The 23,179-nt window shown below is 43.7% G+C and overlaps 1 protein-coding gene across 1 annotated transcript in view; it reads right to left on the bottom strand.

Annotated features, from left to right (window-relative positions):
- LOC134352127 (arf-GAP with dual PH domain-containing protein 1-like) overlaps nt 1-23,179 on the bottom strand; it is a 210,242-nt gene that overhangs the window by 6,077 nt on the left and 180,986 nt on the right. Inside the window, exons 6-10 of the mRNA XM_063059348.1 lie at nt 21,774-21,920; nt 15,670-15,753; nt 11,050-11,112; nt 9,350-9,421; nt 1,564-1,792 (exon numbers count right to left, since the gene is read on the bottom strand). Of these exons, the coding sequence (XP_062915418.1) occupies nt 1,564-1,792; nt 9,350-9,421; nt 11,050-11,112; nt 15,670-15,753; nt 21,774-21,920 (595 nt within the window). The remainder of the gene's footprint in view (nt 1-1,563; nt 1,793-9,349; nt 9,422-11,049; nt 11,113-15,669; nt 15,754-21,773; nt 21,921-23,179) is intronic.

Below are 23,179 nucleotides of genomic sequence, written 5' to 3'. Positions count from 1 at the left end.
GTTCAACCTTGTTCCAAATTTATGGCCTTCCTCTGGCATCGCCACCCTTCTCCTGTCCTGCCCTACAACTCGCTCTCCCCACAGGTGTTTGTGATCTCAGAATTGACAGGTACATGGATAGGAAAGGTTTAGAGGGATATGGGGCAAATGGAGGAAAATGGCATAGGCATCTTGGTCTGGATGAATGATCTGGGCCACAGAGCCTGTTTCCATCTCTGTAACTCTATGACCCTTCATATCCATGCAACGTTACTCCAGCTTTGGTGACTGCCCAAATGTTTAATCTCACAGATCATACCCCCTATTCCTCCCAAACACAATCCCTCTTTCGCTCTGGGCCTTACTTCAAACCTACCCACCAGGCCGAGCTAACCAGTCCCACTATCACCTCGGTTCCACGGTGTCGAATTTTGATTGACAGCTACCTTGTGAAGAGTCGCCTCGGAATATTCCTCACATTAAAGGCCTGACATAAATGCAAGATTATGTGGTTGGTTTGCACTTTGTGTGCGCCAGCTCAATGTCTGTGCAAAACTCCATTTGTCAGTTACTTGTTTTGAGACACAGCACGGTGACAAGCCATTCTGCCCCCAACAAGACCTCACCACCCAATTACACCCATGCGGCCTATTACCCCACCAACTCGTACGGCTTTGGAATGAGGGAGGGAACTGGAGCACAGATCATAAACACGAGGGATTCTGCAGATGCTGGAAACCTTCAGCAACTCACACAAAATGCTGGAAGAGCTCAGCAGGACAGGCAGGGTCTTGGCCTGAAACATTGGCTGTTTCATCACCTCCATAAATGCTGCCTGCCAAATTCCTCCGTGCGTGTGTGTGTGTGTGTGTGTGTGTGTGTGTGTGTGTATGTATGTATGTGTGTTTTTGCATATTTTTTGCATATATTTTGTGTGTGTGTATGAGTGGGTGCATGTTTATGAGTGTGCGTATAAGTGTTTTGCATGTATTTTGTGTGTATGTGTGTGTGTGTGTGTGTGTGTGTGTATGTATGAGTGGGTGTATGAATGAGTGGGTGCGTGTTTATGAGTGTGTGTATATGTGTTTTGCATGTATTTTGTGTGTGTGCGTGTGTGTATGAGTGGGTGTATGAATGAATGGGTGTGTGTTTATGAGTGTGTGTATATGTGTTTTTGTATTTTGTGTGTGTGTATATGTGTTTTTGTATTTTGTGTGTGTGTATATGAGTGTGTATATGTGTTTATGTGTCTATATGTGTTTTTGTATTTTGTGTGTGTGTGTATATGTGTTTTTGTATTTTGTGTGTGTGTGTTTAGGAGTGTGTGTATGTGTTTTTGCATGTATTGTGTATGTGTGTATATATGTGTATGAGTGTGTATATGTGTTTATGTGTGTATATGTGTTTTTGTATTGTGTGTGTGTATGTGTGTGTGTGTATGTGTGTGTGTGTATGTGTGTGTGTGTGTGTGTTGCATTGCACTGTGAGGAAACCCACGTGGTGACAGTGAGAACGTACAAACTCCTTGCAGACAGCGTTGGGAATTGAACCCAATGGTGCTGTAATAGCGCTATGCTACCGTACCTGCATACTCCTGGGGCAACATTGCCCTGTCGATAACTTTCTGAAAAGCTTCCATCCAAATTCGCCGCTCGTCCTCAGTTTCACATGCAAACAGGAACTTCCTGTCAGGGGTTACTATGGTGATTCCATATTGCCAGTGGTTTCCTTGGATGGTTGGTGGAAGACCGTCTAAGACACTGTAGCTGTTCTCCTTGCTGCCAATGAACACCTCACCCCGAGCAAAGGCATCCTGCAACAAGGCAACACGAATTAGTTTTCTTTCTCTCTACCGTTCTCTAGCTCTTAAGTGAAGCCAAAACCTTACTATTATCTATTTGTGTTATTATTGTTATTATTTTTAATATTTTGTATTTGCACAGTTTGTATTCTTTTGCACATTTGGCTGTGTGTCAGTCCTTGTGTGTAGATTTTCACTGATTCTATTATATTTCTTTGTTCTATTGCAAGACAATGAATTTCAAGCATATGGGTGACATAGATACTCAGTGCCTACTTTATTAGGCACACCTGCTTGTTAATGCAAATATCTCATCAGCCAATCATGTGGCAACAACTTTGTGCATAAAAGCAAGCAGACATGGTCAAGAAGTTCAATTGTTTTTCAGACCAAACATCAGAATGGGGAAGAAATGCTATCGAAGTGACTTTGACTGTGGAATGATTGTTGGCCAGATGATGTGGTTTGAGTATCTCAGAAACAGCTGATCTCCTGGGATTTTCACACACAACAGTCTCTAGAGATTACAGAGGATGCTGCGAGAAACAAAAAAAAATCCAGTGAGCAGCAGTTCTGTGGGTGAAAATGCCTTGTCAATGAGAGAGGTCAGGGGGAGAATGGCCAGACTGGTTCAAGCTGACAGGAAGGTGACAGTAACTCAGATAACCTCACGTTACAACAGTGGTGTGGAGAACAGCATCTCTGAATGCACATGTTGAATCTTGAGGTGGATGGGTGACAGCAGAAGCCGCCCAAGGGCATACATTCAACGGCCACTTTATTAGGTACAGGAGGTACGTAAGAACACAGGAATATAAGAACATAAGAAATAGCAGCAGGAGTAGGTCAACTGGCCCGTTGAGCCTGTTCAGTCATTCAATAAGATCATGGCTGATCTGGCCATGGACTCATCTCCACCTTTTCCCCATGACACTTAACTCCCCTACTATGCAAAAATATATCCAACCTTGTCTTAAATACATTTACTGAGGTAGCCTCCACTGCTTCATTGGGCAGAGAATTCCACAGACTCACCAGCCTCTGGGAAAAGCAATTCCTCCTCATCTCCGTCCTAGATCTGCTCCCCCAAATCTTGAGGCTATGTCCCCTAGTTCTAGTCTCACCTACCAGTGGAAACAACTTCCCTGCCTCTATCTTATCTATCCCTTTCACAATTTTATATATTTCTGTAAGATCTCCTTTCTTTCTTCTGAATTCCATGAGTTCCATTCCAGTTGAAGCAAGCAGCTGAGAAGAAGGGAGTGAAGAAATCGGGTAGAAAAAGTCATTTTTTTTAACACTGCTCGGGGAGAAGGGTCTGCACTGCGCAGGCGCGTGACATAGTGCGCTAAGGTTTAAAAGCAGACCACCATATATAGCGGCCATCGTTGGAGTGGACTGAGTCAGAGTGGGACGGCTTTGGCTCAACAGGCTTCGGCGAGAACAGGCAGAGGCCAGGGTAGGTTCCAGTAAGTTTTAGCATAGAGAGGAAGCCAGGCAGGATGTTGGAATGCTACTCTTGCAGGATGTGGGAAGTCAGGGAGCTCTCTGGTGTCCCTGACAACGACACCTGCAAGAAGTGCATCCAGCTGCAGCTCCTAACAAACCGCGTTAGGGAACTGGAGCAGGAGCTGGATGACCTGCGGATCATTCGGGAGAATGAGGAGATTATAGATAGTAGCTACAGGGAGGTAGTTACGCCAAAGGAGCAGAGGACAGGAAATTGGGTCACTGTCAGGCGAGGGAAGAGGAAAGGGCAGGCAGAGCAGGGTTCCCCTGTGGCCATTCCCCTCAACAACAAGTATACCGCATTGGATACTGTTGCGGGGGATGACTTACCTGGGACAAGCTGCAGCAGTCAGGTCTCTGGCACTGAGTCTGGCTCTGCAGTGCAGAAGGGAGGGTGGAAAAAGAGGAGAGTGGTAGTGATAGGGGACTCGATAGCTAGAGGTACAGATAGGAGGTTCTGTGGTCGTAACAGAGAATCCAGGATGGTTTGTTGCCTCCCAGGTGCCAGGGTCAAGGATGTCTCTGATTAATTGCATGACATTCTGAAGTGGGAGGGTGATCAGCCAGATGTCGTGGTGCACATCGATACCAATGACATAGCAAGGAAGAGTGAGGAGGTCCTGGAGAGTGAGTATAGAGAGCTTGGTAGGAAGTTGAAAAGCAGGACCTCAAGGGTGGTAATCTCAGGATTGCTACCTGTGCTACGTGCCAGTGAGGGTAGGAATAGGATGCTCTGGAGGATGAACAAGTGGCTGAGGAACTGGTGTAGGGGGCAGGGTTTCAGATTTCAGGATCATTGGGACCTCTCCTGGGACAGGTGGGACCTGTACAAGAGAGACGGGTTATACTTGAACTACAGGGGGAACCAATATCCTTTCAGGGAGGTTTGTTAGTGCTATTGGGGAGGCTTTAAACTAGATTTGCAGGGGGATGGGAACCAGTGTGCCAGAGCTGACAGTGTGGCTGGGGTGAAAATAAATGATGTTAAAAGTTCAAGCAAATCCACTAATAGAAAGATTGTGAGTGATGGTAAAAATCTTCTGAGGTGTATATATTTCAATGCTAGGAGTATTGCGCGGAAGGCGGATGAGTTGAGGGCGTGGATTGACATGTAGAATTATGATGTTGTAGCAATTAGTGAAACTTGGCTACAGGAGGGGCAGGACTGGCAGCTTAATATTCCAGGGTTCCGATGTTTCAGATGTGATCGAGGCAGAGGAATGAAAGGTGGGAGAGTAGCATTGCTTGTTAGGGAAAATATTACAGCAGTGCTCAGGCAGGACAGATTAGAGGGCTTGTCTACTGAGTCCTTATGGGTGGAGCTGAGACACAGGAAAGGTATGGCCACATTAGTGGGATTGTATTACAGACCACCCAATAGTCAACGAGAAGTGGAAGAGCAAATCTGCAGAGAGATAGCAGGCAACTGCAGGAAACATAATGTTGTGGTGGTAGGGGATTTTAATTTTCCATATATTTGATTGGGACTCCCATACTGTGAGGGGCCTAGATGGTTTAGAGTTTGTAAAATGTGTTCAGGGAAGTTTTCTAAATCAATATATAGAGCGACCAACTAGAGGGGATGCAATATTGGATCCCCTGTTAGGAAACGAGTTAGGACAAGCGACGGAAGTATGTGTAGGGGAGCACTTTGGTTCCAGTGATCATAACACCATTAGTTTCAACTTGATCATGGACAAGGATAGATCTGGTCCTAGGGTTGAGGTTCTGAACTGGAAGAACGTCAAATTTGAAGAAATGAGAAAGGATCTAAAAAGTGTGAATTGGGACAGGTTGTTCTCTGGCATGGATGTGATCGGTAGGTGGGAAGCCTTCAAAGGAGAAATTTTGAGAGTGCAGAGTTTGTATGTTCCTGTCAGGATTAAAGGCAAAGTGAATAGGAATAAGGAACCTTGGTTCTCAAGGGATATTGCAACTCTGATAAAGAAGAAGAGGGAGTTGTATGACATGTATAGGAAACAGGGAGCAAATGAGGTGCTTGAGGAGTATAAGAAGTGCAAGAAAATACTTAAGAAAGAAATCAGGAGGGCTAAAAGAAGACGTGAGGTTGCCTTGGCAGTCAAAGTGAAGGATAATCCAAAGAGCTTTTACAGGTATATTAAGAGCAAAAGGATTGTAAGGGATAAAATTGGTCCTCTTGAAGATCAGAGTGGTCGGCTATGTGCGGAACCAAAGGAAACGGGGGAGATCTAAAATAGGTTTTTTGCGTCTGTATTTACTAAGGAAACTGGCATGAAGTCTATGGAATTAAGGGAAACAAGTAGTGAGATCATGGAAACTGTACAGATTGAAAAGGAGGAGGTGCTTGCTGTCTTGAGGCAAATTAAAGTGGATAAATCCCCGGGACCTGACAGGGTGTTCCCTCGGACCTTGAAGGAGACTAGTCTTGAAATTGCAGGGGCCCTGGCAGATATATTTAACATGTCGCTGTCTACAGGTGAGGTGCCGGAGGATTGGAGAGTGGCTCATGTTGTTCCGTTGTTTAAAAAAGGATCGAGAAGTAATCCGGGAAATTATAGGCCGGTGAGTTTAACGTCAGTAGTAGTTAAGTTATTGGAGGGAGAACTAAGAGACAGAATCTACAAGCATTTGGATAGACAGGGACTTATTAGGGAGAGTCAACATGGCTTTGTGCGTGGTAGGTCATGTTTGACCAATCTATTGGAGTTTTTCGAGGAGGTTACCAGGAAGTGGATGAAGGGAAGGCAGTGGATATTGTCTACACGGACTTCAGTAAGGCCTTTGACAAGGTCCCGCATGGGAGGTTAGTTAGGAAAATTCAGTCGCTAGGTATACATGGAGAGGTGGTAAATTGGATTAGACATTGGCTCAATGGAAGAAGCCAAAGAGTGGTAGTAGAGAATTGCTTCTCCGAGTGGAGGCCTGTGACTAGTGGTGTGCCACAGGGATCAGTGCTGGGTTCATTGTTATTTGTCATCTATATCAATGATCTGGATGATAATGTGGTAAATTGGATCAGCAAATTTGCTGATGATACAAAGATTGGAGGTGTAGTAGACAGTGAGGAAGGTTTTCAGAGCCTGCAGAGGGACTCGGACCAGCTGGAAAAATGGGCTGAAAAATGGCAGATGGAGTTTAATACAGACAAGTGTGAGGTATTGCATGTTGGAAGGACAAAGCATGGTAGAACATATAGGGTTAATGGTAAGGCACTGAGGAGTGCAGTGGAACAGAGCGATCTGGGAATACAGATACAAAATTCCCTAAAAGTGGCGTCACAGGTAGATAGGGTCATAAAGAGAGCTTTTGGTACATTGGCATTTATTAATCAAAGTATTGAGTATAAGAGCTGGAATGTTATGATGAGGTTGTATAAGGCATTGGTGAGGCCAAATCTGGAGTATTGTGTTCAGTTTTGGTCACCAAATTACGGGAAGGGTTATAAATAAGGTTGAAAGTGTGCAGAGAAGGTTTACAAGGATGTTGCCGGGACTTGAGAAACTCAGTTACAGAGAAAGGTTGAATAGGTTAGGACTTTATTCCCTGGAGCGTAGAAGAATGAGGGGAGATTTGATAGAGGTATATAAAATTATGATGGGTATAGATAGAGTGAATGCAAGCAGGCTTTTTCCACTGAGGCAAGGGGAGAAAAAAACCAGAGGACATGGGTTAAGGGTGAGGCGGGGGGGGGGAGTTTAAAGGGAACATTGGGGGGGCTTCTTCACACAGAGGGTGGTGGGAGTACGGAATGAGCTGCCAGACGAGGTGGTAAATGCGGGTTCTTTTTTAACATTTAAGAATAAATTGGACAGATACATGGATGGGAGGTGTATGGAGGGATATGGTCCGTGTGCAGGTCAGTGGGACTAGGCAGAAAATGGTTCGGCACAGCCAAAAAGGGCCAAAAGGCCTGTTTCTGTGCTGTAGTTTTTCTACTGTTTTCTATGGTTTCTACAGTCCCAGGTGACTCAATCTCTCCTCATAGTCTAACCCCATCATCTCTGGAATCAACCCTCCTCTGCACTGCCTCCAAAGCCAGTATACCCTTCCTCAAGTAAGGAGACCAGAAATGCATGCAGTACTCCAGGTGCGGCCTCATAGTACCCTGTACGGTTGCAGCATAACCTCCCTGCTCTTAAATTCAATCCCTCTAGCAATGAAGGCTATTTGCCTTCTTGATAGCCTGCTGCACCCTGCAAACCAATCTTTTGCAATTTATGCACAAGCACTCCCAAGCCCCTCTGCACAGCAGCGTGCTGCAATTTTTACCATTTAAATAATAATCTGCTCTTCCGTTTTTCCTTCCAAAATGGATGACCTCGCATTTACCAACATTGTACTCCATCTGCCTACTCACTTAACCTATCTATATCTCCCTGCAGACTCCGCATCTTCTGCACAATTTGCTTTTCCACTCAATTTAGTATCATCAGCAAACTTAGACACATTACACTCGGTCCCCTCTTCCAGAGCATTAATGCGTATGTGAACAGTTGTGGGCCCAGCAACAACCCCTGCGGCCCGCCGCTCACCTCTGATTGCCAACCAGAGTAACATCCATGTATCCCTATTCTCTGCTTTCTATTGTTTAACTAATCTTCTACCCACGCTAATATATCAACCCCAACTCTGTGCATCCTTATCTTTTTAAGTCTTTTATGAGGCACCTTATTGAATGTACATAATAAAGTGGCTACAGAGTGTACACACTTTGATAATAAATTTACTTTGAACCAAAATAAATGTTACCTATAAACACAAAAAATATTGAAAATATTCAGCAACACGCATAAAATGCTGGAGGAACTCTGCGGGTCGAGCAGGAATAGGAAAAGTGTGAAGGAGAAGGGGGAGAAATTACCAGATGTTGGAGAAAGTGGAGAAAGTGTTGGAGAAATCCATGAAGTATTTCTGCCCGAAATGTCAACTCTTTATTCCTCTCCATAGATGCTGCCTCACCTGCTGAGCTCCTCCAGCATTTTGTGTGCTACCAGGTAAAATTAATTTTGGTGGCACCCACACCGAAAGATTGTTTAAAGTAATTTCCAGTACAGAAGTGTAAAGGAGAATGAAATACAGGTAATTGTTACTCTAGATCATATGCAGCAAAAATCAAAAACACAGTAAGATAAAGAACACAGTAAATATAAATAGATGAAATAGCTGACATAGGTAGATTGATTGTCTGTCCGTAAAGTGCCGCTAGACACAGGAGTGCCTGTATACAGAAGGTGACTGACAGGAAATGATAAAGTAGTGGGGGTTGGGGTGTGGAGGGGTGGGTGGAGGTGTTGATCAGTTTTACCCCTTGGGGAAAGTAACTGATTTTGAGTCTGGTGATCCTGGTGTAGAAGCTGCATGGCCTCCCCCCTGATGGGAGTGGGGACAAACGGTCCATAAGCAGGGTGGGTGGGATCCTTCACGATATTGCTGGCCCTTTTCCCACACCTTTCTGAATATGCGTCCTTGATGCCGGGTAGGCTGGGGCCAGTGATACGTCGGCCAGTTCTGACTACCAGTTGCAGAGCCTTCCTGTCCACTGCAGTGCAGTTTCCGTACCAGGCAGTGATGCAGCTTGATAGGAGGCTTTTCACGGCGCATCTGTAGAAGGGTGTATGTGTTGATATGCAAAGTCCAGCCTTCTTAGAAAATAGAGGCATTGTTGAGCTTTCTTGATGGTGTAGGTTATGTTCTTGGACCAAGAGAGAACACATTCTACACAATCCAGAAGGCTGGTTTGCACTTTAAAATCCATGTAAGTGTAGTATGGTCGCAGAGTGCTACAACACAGAAACAGGCCCTTCGGTCCATCAAGTTTGTGCTAAACTATTATTTTGCCCAGTCCTATCAATCTGCACCTGAACCTTAACCTCTTCCGTACATGGACTTCTCCAAATTTCCCTTAAGTGCTGAAATTGAACCCATTTCCACTGGCAGCTTGTCCTGCACTCTCACCACCCTCTGAGTGAGAAGGAAAAACGCTTTTTCTTTTGGAAGGAAGAACTGAGCAGCAGGAATGCCAAAGAACAACAGCACTCCAGGTTAGCATTATAACGCAATGTGCTTCTGAAAACTTACCAGCGGGTCTTTAAAATACATCAGCCTCCTGTCGTCTAATGTGAACCATCGTTTCTTGAACCCTTCTGTTTGCTGGGGAATGGAGAACACGGTTAGAACTGCTGGTCTGAGTATGCATAAAAATAGATGTACAAAGTTACTCAGAATCAGAATTATTACCATTGATATACGTCATGAAACTTGTTGTTCTGTGACAGCAGTACAAAGAATACACTATGAGTTATAATAAGAGATATGAAATATGTAAATCAAATTAAATTAGTACAGCAAAAGGTGAGGAAGTGTACATGGCTTCATTTTCCATTTGGAAATCTGATGATGGAGGGGCAGAAGCTGTTCCTAAAATGTTGAGTGTCTTCAGGCTCCTATACTTCCTCTCTAAAGAGAAGAAGGCATGTCGTTAATGATGGATTCCGCCTTTTTGAGGCATTGCTTATGAAGGTGTTCTTGATAGTGGGGAGGTTAGTGCCCATGATGAAGCCGGCTGAGTTTGCAATCCTCTGTAGCTTTTTCCGATGCTGTCCATGTATGCAATCATGCTCACCATGGTGCATCTGTAGAAATTTGCTGGTTATTCTGCAGTCCCTAAAATAATTATCAACATGAGGGATTCTGCAGGTGCTGGAAATCTTGAGCAACTCACACCAAACGCTGGAGGAACTCAGCAAGTCAGGCAGCATGTCTGGAGAGGAACAAACAGTCGAGGTTTCGGGCCTATCAGACGTGTGTTCCTCCAGCAGACGGGATGTTGCTCACTGGGAACCTGAACGACACTGGCCACTAGGTGGAGCCAAGAGGTTGGGCGAGGTAGCCAGTCCCCTCTGCGCTGAGAGACGATGATAATCCATCATTTCACATTTACTTCTTTATCCCACATGTCCATCAAAACAAACACTGAAACGCACCTTTTACGTTACGTTAACAACCAACACAACCCGGGGGTACCCTGCAAGTAGAACCTGTGGAACTCATTGCCACAAATGGCTGTGGAGGCCAAGTCATTGAGTATACTCAAAGTGGAGCTTGATTAGTAAGGGCATCAAAGATTATGGGGAGAAGGCAGGAGAATGGGATTGAGAGGGATAATAAATCAGCCATGATGGAATGGTGAAGTAATTCCGAATGGCCTAATTCTTTCTATTTATTGAGATACGCTGTGGAACAGGCCTATTGCCCAACAATTCCCCCCAGTTCATTTCCAGTCGAATCATGGGACAAATTATAATGACCAGTTACTGCCTGTTACACCACGGGTACTTAGGGCAGCAATGAAGGACTTTCATCTCTGTCTGTCCTTGGACATCTTCTCTATTATGCCCCTGGTGTGGTTCAGGGTCCTCATTTCTGCCTCTACAGTACAGCACCAAGTTGTCTTTGGTCTCCCGTGTTTCCTCCGCCCTTCTGGGACCCAGTGAAGAGCTTTCTTGATGATTACTGGTTACAAAAGAAATATAAAATTAAATAACTAGTGAGGGAGTGTTCATTGACTGTTCAGAAATGCGACGGGAAGAAGCCGTCCCTAAAATGTTGGGTGAAGCCTGCATGGATGAGAAAAAGAGAGGCTGTTTTCCTGACCCGATAATTCACTGCGAGGAGACATGCAAACAATAGAGGCTTTAGAAATGTATAATCAAGCCGTGTGTAAACTATTAAACATCTCAAATATCCAAAGGTACAATGGCATGGGAAGTCTCACCAACCTTTGGACCCGTTTTCTCCATATATCCTTCCTTCCCATAATTCCTGGTCAGTTTTGGCACCAGCTGAGATTAAACAAAGAAAATCAGCATTAATTATTCTTCCAGGAGATGAAAGATCAAACATACGGTTCCTTCAGCCCACAATGTTCTGCCTGCCTACGTACTTAACCCTTCCCTCCATTTACCTTACATCCATGTGCCTATCTAAAATTCTTTTAAGTGTCCCAATTGTATCTGTCTCTATCACCACTGCCAGCAGGGAATTCCAGGCACTTTCCACTCTCTGTGTTAGAATAAAACTACCCCTGACATCTCCCCTAAACTCCACTCACTTTAAAAGGGTGTCCTCTGGTGTTAGTCACTGCTGCACTGAGAAGAGGGCACTGGCTGTCCACTTTCACTCCTACAACCTTATGCACCTAACTGTTGGGTATACTTGATGTGGACATTGTTAAGTACTTAACTAATAAGGGCGTTAAAGGTTATGAGGAAAAGGCAGGAGAATGGCGTTGAGAGGTACTTGGCATTTTAGTTTTAATTTCACAATTATTTGAGCTGTTTAATTTATATAATGAGGAGTAGGGTGGAGATTCCTGTTCTCTGTTCGTCCATCACTGTCTGGTTTGGATCAGTTACCAAACAAGACAAGAATAGACTCCAAAGAACCGTCAGGGCTGCGGAAAGGATTATTGGTGTGAAGCCGCCCTCGATCCAGGACTTATATGCATCTAGAGTCAGGAAGCCAGCAAGCAGGATCATTGTAGACCCATCACACCCTGGACATCACCTGTTCCAACTCCTTCCTTCTGGTAGGCGCTTTAGATCACTGTATGCCAGGACACATAGGTACAAGAACAGTTTCTTTCCGTATGCCATCAGTCTTATGAACACTTGAATTTTAGTCTATTATAAACCAAGTCCACCTGTACATACACAGGTATACCTCATTGTATATAGTTCACGATTATTTGCACTATTGTTTTGTTTGCTTTTGATTCTGTACAGCGAGAGCTCAGGGAAACCAGCATCAAATTCCCTGTATGTGTCCACATACTTGGCGATAATAAAGGATTCTGATTCTGAGATGTGCCTCTATCAAAGGAGGTGAAAGATGCTCCTTCCCTCTGCTAGCCTGCAGGTCACCCTTGGGCAAGGCGTAGCACCTGCCGAGTTCCCCCCCCCCCCCCCCCCGGACCAGGGTCACGTGAAGCCATGGGAGCAGGTGGTGGATGGTCGTACGAGCAGCTGATGCAGATCACCAGTCCTGGTGACCACCGATACCAGGCAGACAGTCTCTGAAGAATATTGATAATGGCTGGGGTCACCCAGATGTAACGACACTGCCCAGAAGAAGGCAATGGCAAACCACTACTGTAGGAAAATTTACTACAAGAATTTGCCAAGAACAATCATGGTCATGAGACCGTGATCACTCACATCTTACGACAATGACAACTGAGGAGTGGCAGAATTCCAAGCTTCGGCCAGTTAATTAGGTTTAACTAGTTAAGTGATGATAACACAGTGGAAAACTGGATGAGAGGAGACTTGACAGAGGCATACAAGATGACGAATGGCATAGATCGAGTAGACAGCCAGAGTCATTTTCCCAGTGCAGAAATAGCTAATACGAGAGGCCATAATTTTAAGGTGATTGGAGGAAAGAATAAGGGGGATGTTAGAGTAAGTTCTTTACACAGAGTGGTGGTGTGTAAAGAAGGGCTGCGTGAGAGGGAAGGGTTAGATTGACCTTAGAGTGTGTTTAAAGGTCGATACAACTATGTCCTAGAAAAACTTGCTAGACATCAGATGGTACAGTGAAAAATATACTAGTTTGTCTATCACAGTGGAAAACCAGATGAGAGGTTACTTGATGTATCGAGTGGAAAGCCAGAGACATCTTCCTAGGATGGAACTGGCAGACACAGGGGGGCATAATTTTAAGGAGATTGGCGGGAAGTGTGTTGGGGGGGGTGGAGGGATGGGATGTATTGAACCGAGTCCGCTGCTCTCTGCAGCCTCTGCACAATCGCATTGCCGTACCAGACCATGATGCAATCTGTCCAGATACTTTCACACGGGGAAAGCCACTGCTGGTACCCTGTTCGGCCTATGTAACTCCACACCTCGGTCCAACCCATTAATCTTGGTAGCAGATGACTCCTAATAGCTATCAAAAGTGACTCAGCATGTCAATCAGTTGAAAGGCAGTTACGATGAGAATAAATGCCGGATTTAACAATGATCTCCACATCCTAAAATCTCACACCACCACGTTCGAGAACAGCTACTTCCCTCCCAACCACTTGGCTCTTGAATCGCGCTAATCACTGTCTCAGCATAGCAGTATTTTCAACAAAAAAATACATTAAAATAATCAAGTCAATATATCAATATGTATAATAAGAGTCAAACCATTAACCAAGCTAAACAGTATATCAATAATAATAATTTTAAAAAAAACAAAATGTTAAAGCTTTTTTTTTGGGAAAAAGAAGGAAAAAAGAACCCCTACTAACTAAAACAAAAAAAAACCCAGCTAACAAAAAAAAATGAGAAAAAAAAACCCATTTGGAGCACAACCCCGGAGCTATACGCCATACAAGCTTCTATAAAAAAAAAGACATCAATCTGCCAACCAAATCCATATACCCAAGAATCAGAAGGGGACCATCTTAACTAACTCAAATCAAATGATAGTAGCAGGCAAAAGAGCCCCAACTTTTCTCAAAGTCAAATCGAGGATCAAAAGTTCAACTTATGTCCAGACTAAGACATAGCATCACCTGAGAGAACCATTGTATCAAAGTGGGAGCAGAAGCATCTTTCCATTTTGATAAAATAGCCCTTCTGGCCAATAATGTAACAAATGCAATTACATGTTGGTCTGATATAGAAATACCATTGTTACGAGAATACACATAAATTAAGATGTTAGCTGGCCTGGGCTGGCACCAGTAGGATCAGCAGTTGGTCTGCCACCTGTCTTCAGGAGAAAGAGAGATAAGGAAAACAATGGAGCAGCATTTGGAGATGTTAATGAAGGGACGGGAGAGAGTAACGGAAGGAGAGCTGTCAAGATCGGCTCCCCCTTTGAACCCGGAACTGTCTGAAGTGATGGACAGGCGATACCCCAGCAGGGGGATAAAAAGGGACAGGTTCGCTAAGGCAACACACACACTACACCCCGAGGTAACGAGACCCTGGAAGCGGTGCGTCTCCCACAAGTCGGTGGGAAGTTTTGGACGGCTGATCGTGGGATCAAGCCATAGACGCACAGGGTGGAAAGGCACGATCGGCGGGAACCTGGTGTGTGTCCACCCTTGCCTGGGTGCCAGGTTACCGCAGAGAAACGATCATATCTGGAAACGGAGGGGTCACGGTCGGTGACCTCAGATGACATCACAAAGGGCTCGCACGAAAGCTGACTGCGAAGAATATCGAAGGTCTGTGTGGAAGCCGTTTTGAATATTCATTCGTTTTGCTCTCTCTCTCTCCTTCCCCCCACTGTCCATCGCCACGGCAGCGATTACTGCGAACTGAACTGAACTAAATTGAACTGAACTTTGCGTCACTTTGAAACTGGTCATTTACCCCTAGACAACGATAGAGCTTGATTGATCCTGTTATCTTAATTCTGTGTACATGTGTGTTTATCATTGCTGAACTGTTGCATTTATTATCCTTTTGATTAGAGTACTGTGTTACTTGTTTCTTTAATAAAACTTTCTCAGTTCTAGTAATCCAGACTCCAACTTGAGTGATCCATTTCTGCTGGTTTGGCAACCCAGTTACGGGGTACGTAACACCATGAATATATTGAGGAATTATACCAAACAAAACTGTCAATTTATTAGGTTTTAAATTAATTTTTAAAGCTTTAGAAATAGTAGAAAAAATAGATTTCCAAAACTGTTTCAATACAGAACACAACCAAAACATATGTGTCAATGTAGCTATCTCAGTTTTACATCTATCACACTGACTATTAACATTAGGAAATATTTTAGACAGTCTCTCCTTTGTCAAATAATAACGATGTACAATTTTAAATTGAATTAAAGAATGACTAGCGCAAATTGAAGAAGGGTTAACCAACTTCAAAATTCGCAACCAATCCTCTGTTATCGAGGTCATGTTAAGCTCTCTTTCCCAATCTTGCTTAATCTTAAATAGAGGATAATTATCCTGTTGTAATAGTAAATTATAAATTTTCCCAATAAAACCTTTCACTAAAGGGTTCATTTTAAAATAATGTCTAACAGGTTAGAATCTTGTATATATGGAAAATTACTTAAATATTCTTGTAAAAAATGTCTAACCTGAAGATATTGCCAAAAGTGTGAGTATGAAAGAAAGTATTTAGTTACTAATTTCTCAAAGGACATCAATCAATCTTCTTGAAACAAATCCATAAAGGAATAAATTCCTTTATTCCTCCAAAGAGAAAAGGTAGGATCACCAAGTGAAGTTTTAAGTATAGCAGTATTTTATGACCACTTTGCACTAGAATGGACTTTTTTTGTTTTTTGAGAGTTTCTCATCACACCTGTGCATACATGTACTTGTGCAGATGACAGTGAACTAGACTTCAGGGAATAAATTAAACAAAAAACTTACATCAGCATCACTGGCTCCTGGGAACGCCACTTGTAAGTAATGGAAGCGCGCTGCTCGGATTGCGTTGAACCAGTCAACAATCTCCTATCAGGGAAAGGAAAGCACAACCATTTTTAGCTCATCATAAACAAGGCAGTCAAACAAAAGACCATGAGACATACGAGCAGAATTAGGCCATTCAGCCCATCCAGTCTGCTCCGCTGTTCTATCATAGGTGATTTATTATCTCTCTCAACCCCATTCTCCCGACTTCTCCCCATAATCTTTGATGCTTTGACTAATCAAGAACCTATCAATCTCTGCTTTAAATATACCCAAATGACTGGGCTCTCACAGCCGTCTGTGGCAATGAGTTCCACAGATTCACCAACCTCTGACTAAAGAAATTCCTCCTCTCTGTTCTAAAGGGTCATCCCTCTATTCTGATATTGCGCCGTTTGGTGCTCGTTATCTCCAGTGGGTGATTAGGATGGCACAGCACATCATTGGGACTTAACTACTGGACTACTGAACCTACAACTCTCAGAGCCTGCGGCACTTAAAGACACTTAAAAATAGCATCATTAAAGACCCATCCCATTCCAGACACTGTCTGATCATCTGGTAGGAGATACAGAAACATCTTAGCCAAGACAGTAAGTCTGAAAAACAGCTTCTTCCGAGGGCTGTTGTGCAGCTGAATAATACTATGTCACAGTTTGCCAACAGCCATTAAATGTCATGGACTATGAAAGTCACTTGTTGCATGTATATATGGGATTTTTTTAAATTAAGCCGCACCGCGTGCTTTGTAGAGATCTGTTTCTGTATTCTCATTGTCTTGAGCAAGGGCAATAAAGTTCAGTTCTATTGGAAACATCCTCCCATGTCCACTCTATCTAGGTCCTTCAATATTCGATGTTTCAATGACAATCCCCCTCATTCTTCTAAACTCCAGCGAGTACAGGCCCAGAACCATCAAACGTCCTCATACATTAAACCAACTGTGCAACTCTGCTGGTCAGGAAAACTACCGCGCTGAGTATCTGATAGAGTTGGTTTTGACAGAGCAGGACATCAAATAAGATTGTGAAGCTCAACATAAATTTATTATCAACGTACGAATGTTACCATATACTATCTCGAGATTCTTTTTCTCTTGCAGATAGTTACAGGAAAATAAAGAAATACGATAGGATTTATGAAAACTATCCATCTTCTTCGGTTGTCCATCGAAATCCGGTGACGATGTCCACTCCTTTAACGGTGAGATCTTTGATGACTCTACAGTCCTATCCTGGACCCACAAGCTCTACTGCAGGTGGGACACGTATATGTGGTAGTGGTGGCAGCCATGGCTGCATTTCTCCTGGCTCTCTTCTGCTGTCTTCTGGTTGTTCTTTCCATCTTCAGAATATGAACCTCGTCCCTATACAGCTGTCGCCAAGTGGTACGGTCAGCAGCAACCTCCTCCAGGTCCTCGGGTCTGATCTTGCACTTCCTTAAAGCATCCTTCATCTGATCCTTATAGCGCTTCTTCAGCCCTCCAGCTGAGCGTCGACCATGATGTAGCTGACCGTATAACACTCTGCAGGGTAGCCGACATGGGGGCATCTTTATCACGTGCCCCAGCCACTGCAGCTGATGCTGGGTGATCATGGCCTCAATACTTCTGCAGTTGGTCTTTACAAGTATTTCAGTGTGAGGCACCCGCTCACGCCAGGGAATTCCCAGGATGTGCTGGAGGCAGCTTATGTGGAAGCACTCCAAGGACTTGATGTGACGGCTGTGGGTTACCCAAGCTTCACAGCTATAAAGGAGGGTGGTGACACAGACCGTTTGGTATACGGTGACCTTTGTGAGGGATGAAGGCTCCTGTTCTGAAAGACTCTATGCCAAAGTCTCCTAAAGGCAGATGATGCCTGTTTAATGCGGCTCTGGATGTCGTTGTCAATGCCGCTATCCTCAGAGAGAATGCTCCCCAGATATTTGAAAGATGGCACTACTGACAGCTTTTCATCACCAACAGTGAAGGCAGGTAGAGTGGGTGGGACACTGGTACTCCATTGGCAAACCATTTCTGTCTTGGTGGTATTGACAGTCAACCCCATCCTGCTGTACGCTCTCACCGCCACAGCAAGGATAGTCTGAAGATCCTCCAGAGTATGGGCCACAAGAGCACAGTCGTCAGCATACTGCACTCTCTACGGAGTTTGGTGACAAACAACCACAAAAGACATACCATGCAAATAATAAAAAAACAAATAACAAAGTTCAAACAAAATTTATTATCGAAGTATGTAGATGTAACTACATAGTACCCTGAGATTCATTTTCTTGCAAGGATTAACAGTAGAAAAGACAAATACAATGGACTCAATGAAAAACCACAGAGACGTATTGTCACCCCTTCCACAAGTATCCAATCTCTCCACCATCGACGGACTGTTGCAGCAGTCTGTACTATCTACAAGATGCACTGCAATAACACATCAGAGTTCCTAAAGCAGCCCCTTCCAGACCCATGACCACTACCATCCAGAAGGATGAGAACAGCTGATACCTGGGAACACCACCCCTTGGAAATCCCCCTCCAAGTCACTCACCATCCTGACTTGGAAACATATCACCGTTCCTTCATTGTCGCTGGGTCAAAATCATGGACTCCCCTCCCTAACAGCACTGTGGGTGTACCTACACCTCAGGGACTGCAGCGCGTCAAGAAGGCAGCTCAGTGCCACCTTCTCAAGGGTAACTAGGGATGGGCAATGAATGCTGGTTTAGCTGGCGATGCCCACATCCCGTAAATGAATAAATTAAAAAAATAAAATAATAAAATAACCAATGTGCAAAGAGAAGATGAGAACGTGAGTTGTAGAGTCCTTGAAAGTGAGTCTGTAGGTTCTGGACATTGTCAAGAACCCCTCCCATCTGTCCCACAGTCTCTTTGACCTCCTACCATCAGGCAGGAGATATCGCAGTATAAGAACAAGGACAGTTCGTCTGGGTAACAGCTTCTCTCCCTGGGCTGTGAGATTTCTGAACACCCTGTTACCTCCCAGTACACATTATTCATGACAGTGCTGGTAACTATAAATATACTGTTGTATATTTAACTATATGTTGCATATGCACTTTGTAGATCCACAGAATACACTATTATCTGTTCCTATTCTTTTATGTGCTGTATGTGATATATGTACTGTGTTGTGCACTGGGCGAGGGATTCGAGTCAGTCCATGGGCTGAGGGATTTGAGACAGGCTGTCGGGCTGCTGGGGGGAGCCAGATTCAGTTTGGAAGAGCTAACCTGGGTGCAGACCATGTCGCTACCTGCTACTCAGTGGCATTGGAGTTGGTGCCTTCAAGTTGGCGCAAAGGTGGCGTATAGCGAAACCGTGAATGACTGTCTTGGATGTTTCTTTTGCAATCGCAGGATCCTGTTGGACACTGATTGATGTAGGCCTGTTTCCCTTGGTTGGTGGTGAGACAGGCAGAGAGGCAGCAGTGTTGCCTCGGTTGTAGCAAGGACTAGGCCCCAAGCAACGGGCTTGTGTTGTAGTACGTTGCCAGGGCTCGGTTGGGGATGGCCTCTCCCATTGGTGCTGCCCTCCAGTGTTGGATTGGTAGAATTACAGGCTGGACTGCCTGGAGTCATCAACTTGCGGGACTTGGACTAAAAATCTGTTTTCTTAAGTGACTATGTTCTATTTTTCCCTTTCTTGTTACTGTGAATGTGCATGTGTTTTTGCACCTTGGCCCCCGAGGTTGTATCCATGAATGCCAATTAAACTTGATATGATTTGGTCCCTGAGGAACATTGTTTCTTTTAGCTGTATACGCTTATATGTTTGAAGGCAATAAACTTGAATTTGAACTTGAAAACTATCAGGGAAATGTGGCAAGAGCTAGTTTACTTCTTGCTAATACTTGGAACGTTACTAAAAAGATTTGGAGAATGCAGGGTGCATTCCCAACAATGAAAATGGTCCCGGTTCCAGATTTTGTTTCTATCTGGAAGTCCGCTGTGGCTCAGAAGGCAGCTCGTTGCTGGTCGGGGCAGAGGTGCAATTTGCAGAGCTAAAACCATGTCAAAGGACTGCTGTAAGTTCAGGCTAGTATTTGCCATACCGCTGGAGGTTAGCAGCTGGTATATTGACCAATGCCGTTCTTATTGACTAAAACCTGACCTGATTGATGCTTCTTCCTGGAAAATCTGCTAGTTGTGTCTCTGACTAATCCTGCAGAAAATATGACAGTTCTGAAGATGTGGAAGTGGACACAGATGCGGATTCCCACCCACATTCACTACACAATCCACACTTACCGACTATTTACAAAAATCCCAGCAACACAATTTCAAAATAAAAAGCGTGTTCATATTCTTCCTTTTCAAATCTTTTTATTGTTATATTATACAAAAGAAATAACACGAGTACATTGAAGTAACAACACTTACAATGTCTCAAAAAAAGACATTATCTTAAAGATTGAAAAAAGATTTGTGATAACAAAAAAAACCTACTAAGCAGGAAAAGTGAGAAAAAAAACCATTAGATGTTCAACCCCGGAGCCATGCACCATACAAAAAGCTTCTAAAAATAAACATCAAACCGCCAGCAAGAAAAGAAAATATGTCAAAAAATTGACAATTAGATCGCGGAAAAAATCTATCAGCAGCGTTCATATTCTAACAGCTCCCTGCAAAAATACCTCCATAAATTCTTGTATTTAGTATTTAGAGATACAGCATGGTAACAGACCCAGTACGCCTGAGCCCATGTGACCAACTAACCTGTATGTGGGAGGAAACCAGAGCACCAGGAGGAAAACCACTCAGTCAAGGGGAGAACGTACAAACTCCTTACTGGACAGCAGCAGGATTGAACTGACTCACTGGCACCACAACCGTAGAAGGTTGAGGGGGGACTTGATAGAGGTATTTAAAATTATGAGGGGGATAGATAGAGTTGACGTGGATAGGCTTTTTCCATTGACAGTGGGAGAGATTCAAACAAGAGGACATGAATTGAGAGTTAAAGGGCAAAAGTTTAGGGGTAACATGAGGGGGAACTTCTTTACTCAGAGAGTGGTAGCTGTGTGGAATGAGCTTCCAGCAGAAGTGGTTGAGGCAGGTTCGATGTTGTCGTTTAAAGTTAAGTTGGATAGATATATGGACAGGAAAGGAATGGAGGGTTATGGGCTGAGTGCAGGTTGGTGGGACTAGGATAGGGTAGGAGTTCGGCATGGACTAGAAGGGCCGAGATGGCCTTTTTCCATGCTGTAATTGTTATACGGTTATATGGTTACAATACGGTTACTCTATCTGCAATACTACTGTGTCGTCTCAGATCAATTCTTTGCATATCACACAGCTAGTGGAAATACATCTTGTGGAAATGTTTGTTTGATGATGAAATTCAATAAAAAATAAATTACAAAAAAAGGAAACAGCCAATATGAAGTTCAAGTTTATTGTCATCTGATTGTACATACCATACAACCAAACAAAGCAGTGTTCTTCCGGATCATGGTGTACCCACTAAACATATTCCACCCACAGAACACACAACAAATTATTAACATAAATAAGTTAATAAAATATAATTCAAAATGCATGCAATGTAAACAGTAAAGTGCTCACCGTACAGAGATAAAGATTAGCTTTATATGTTACATGCACATTGAAACATACAGTGAAATGCATTATTTGCATCAGTGAGAAATGTACGAGCAGCCGCCCGCAAATGTTGCCACACTTCCTACACCAACGAAACAACTTAGAGCTTACTAACCCTAAATGTACGTCTTTGGACTGTGGGAGGAAACTGGAGTACCCGGAGGAAACACTCACGATTATGGGGAGAACGTAAAAACTCCTCACAGATAAAGGCGGAATTGAACCCAGGTCACTGGCACGGCAATAGGGTTACGCAAACCGCTTTGCTATCGTGCTGCCCCCGGATCTGTTTTAAAATTTCACCGGACAGCAAATTTTTCGAAAGTGTTGCTTCCTCAGAATTTTTTGTGGTTATGAAAGTCCGCTTGAAGCTGAGCATAAATATAATTTCAGACTACTTGTATCACGACTATAATTATTTTATTTGCATAATTCCATTAGCCTACCTTTCCATCCTCGTGATAGACAAATATGTTCCTCGTGCTGTTGTCTTTTAAATATGTAATTTGCAATCCATTTGGATTCCCTATTTTTGTTGGCTGGAAGGTGGCATTGATCTGTTCCAGCCTTAGAATGGCTTTTGGTTCTTTTGCCTGAAGGACAGATAAAATATAGAAGTTCAGCACAGATTCACAGAACATCTAAAATCTGACAAACTCGTGCTGGGGTTGAACAGACTTTCCCATATTCCTGAACACAGGAGATTCTTGCAGATGCTGGAAATCCAGAGCAACACACACACAAAATGCTGGAGGAACTCAGCAGGAGAAGCAGCATCTATCGAAATGAATAAACAGTCAGCATTTCAGACCAAGACCCTTCATCAGGACACACTGCAGCAATCCTGATGAAGGGTCTCAGCCTGAAACCTTCCTAGATTCAATTATTTTTAAAATTAAACATTTGCATTCAAAAATAATGCACCACTTCTTTCCAATTTTCATTGGTAGGCCATAGAAAGCGTTTGTACCTGGATGCAGCAAAGTTCAAAGTAAATTTATTATCAAAATATGTATGTACACCATATATTACCTTGGGACTTATTTTCTAACGGCCATTTACAAGAATTTAAAGAAATACAATAGAATCCATGATAAACTAAGGGCTTGGTAGGGCAGATGTTCTGCACATGACTGTGAGAAACTGCAGAGAGTTGTGGACATGGCTCAGCATGTCAAGGAAACCAGCCTCCAATCCACGGACTATCCATACTTCCCACTGCCTCAGTAAAGCAGCCAGTATAATCTGGACCTTCTACCTTCACCCATTGGGAAAAAGGATGTAAAAGTCAGCAAGCACGTACCACCAGGGTCAAGGACAGCTTCTTTCCTGTTGTGGCAAGACAATTGGAGCGGTCCCCTAGAATGACAAGGTGTACTCTGAGGGTTGTGGATCAAAAGCAGGTAAATAGGACTAGTTCAACAGACACCTTGGTTGGAATGGATGAGTTGGACCGTAAGGCAAAGGAGCAGAATTAGGCCATTCAGCCCATTGACTCTGCTCGGCTATTCTTTGGGCCAAAGGGCCTGTTTCTGTGCTGTATACCTGTGACTACTTGCAGTATTTTTGATCCTCCTCTACAAATGAATGCCTGGCTTCCAGGTTCAATGGCACAGGTGAGTCCAGTTAGGGCTCGCAGGCAAATAAACTCCTTATCACAGGGAGATGCAAAAATGGAGGGGGAGGAATTTGTGTATCTTGTACATACAATAAACATAGAAATGCTTGCAGCTTGCTATTGTTTACGTTTCAGAAACAGGATTCAGCAATGAAACTGCCCAGTGCATGCAAAACAGGAGGGATTTCTACACCCTCTGAGTCTGAGACACTGGGCACAGGTTCAAAATCGTCT

The sequence above is a fragment of the Mobula hypostoma genome, chromosome 9, assembly GCF_963921235.1.
Source record: "Mobula hypostoma chromosome 9, sMobHyp1.1, whole genome shotgun sequence".
Taxonomy (NCBI): domain Eukaryota; kingdom Metazoa; phylum Chordata; class Chondrichthyes; order Myliobatiformes; family Myliobatidae; genus Mobula; species Mobula hypostoma.
The sequence above is the reverse complement of the archived record's forward strand: the minus strand, read 5'-3'. Positions and strand labels throughout refer to the sequence as shown.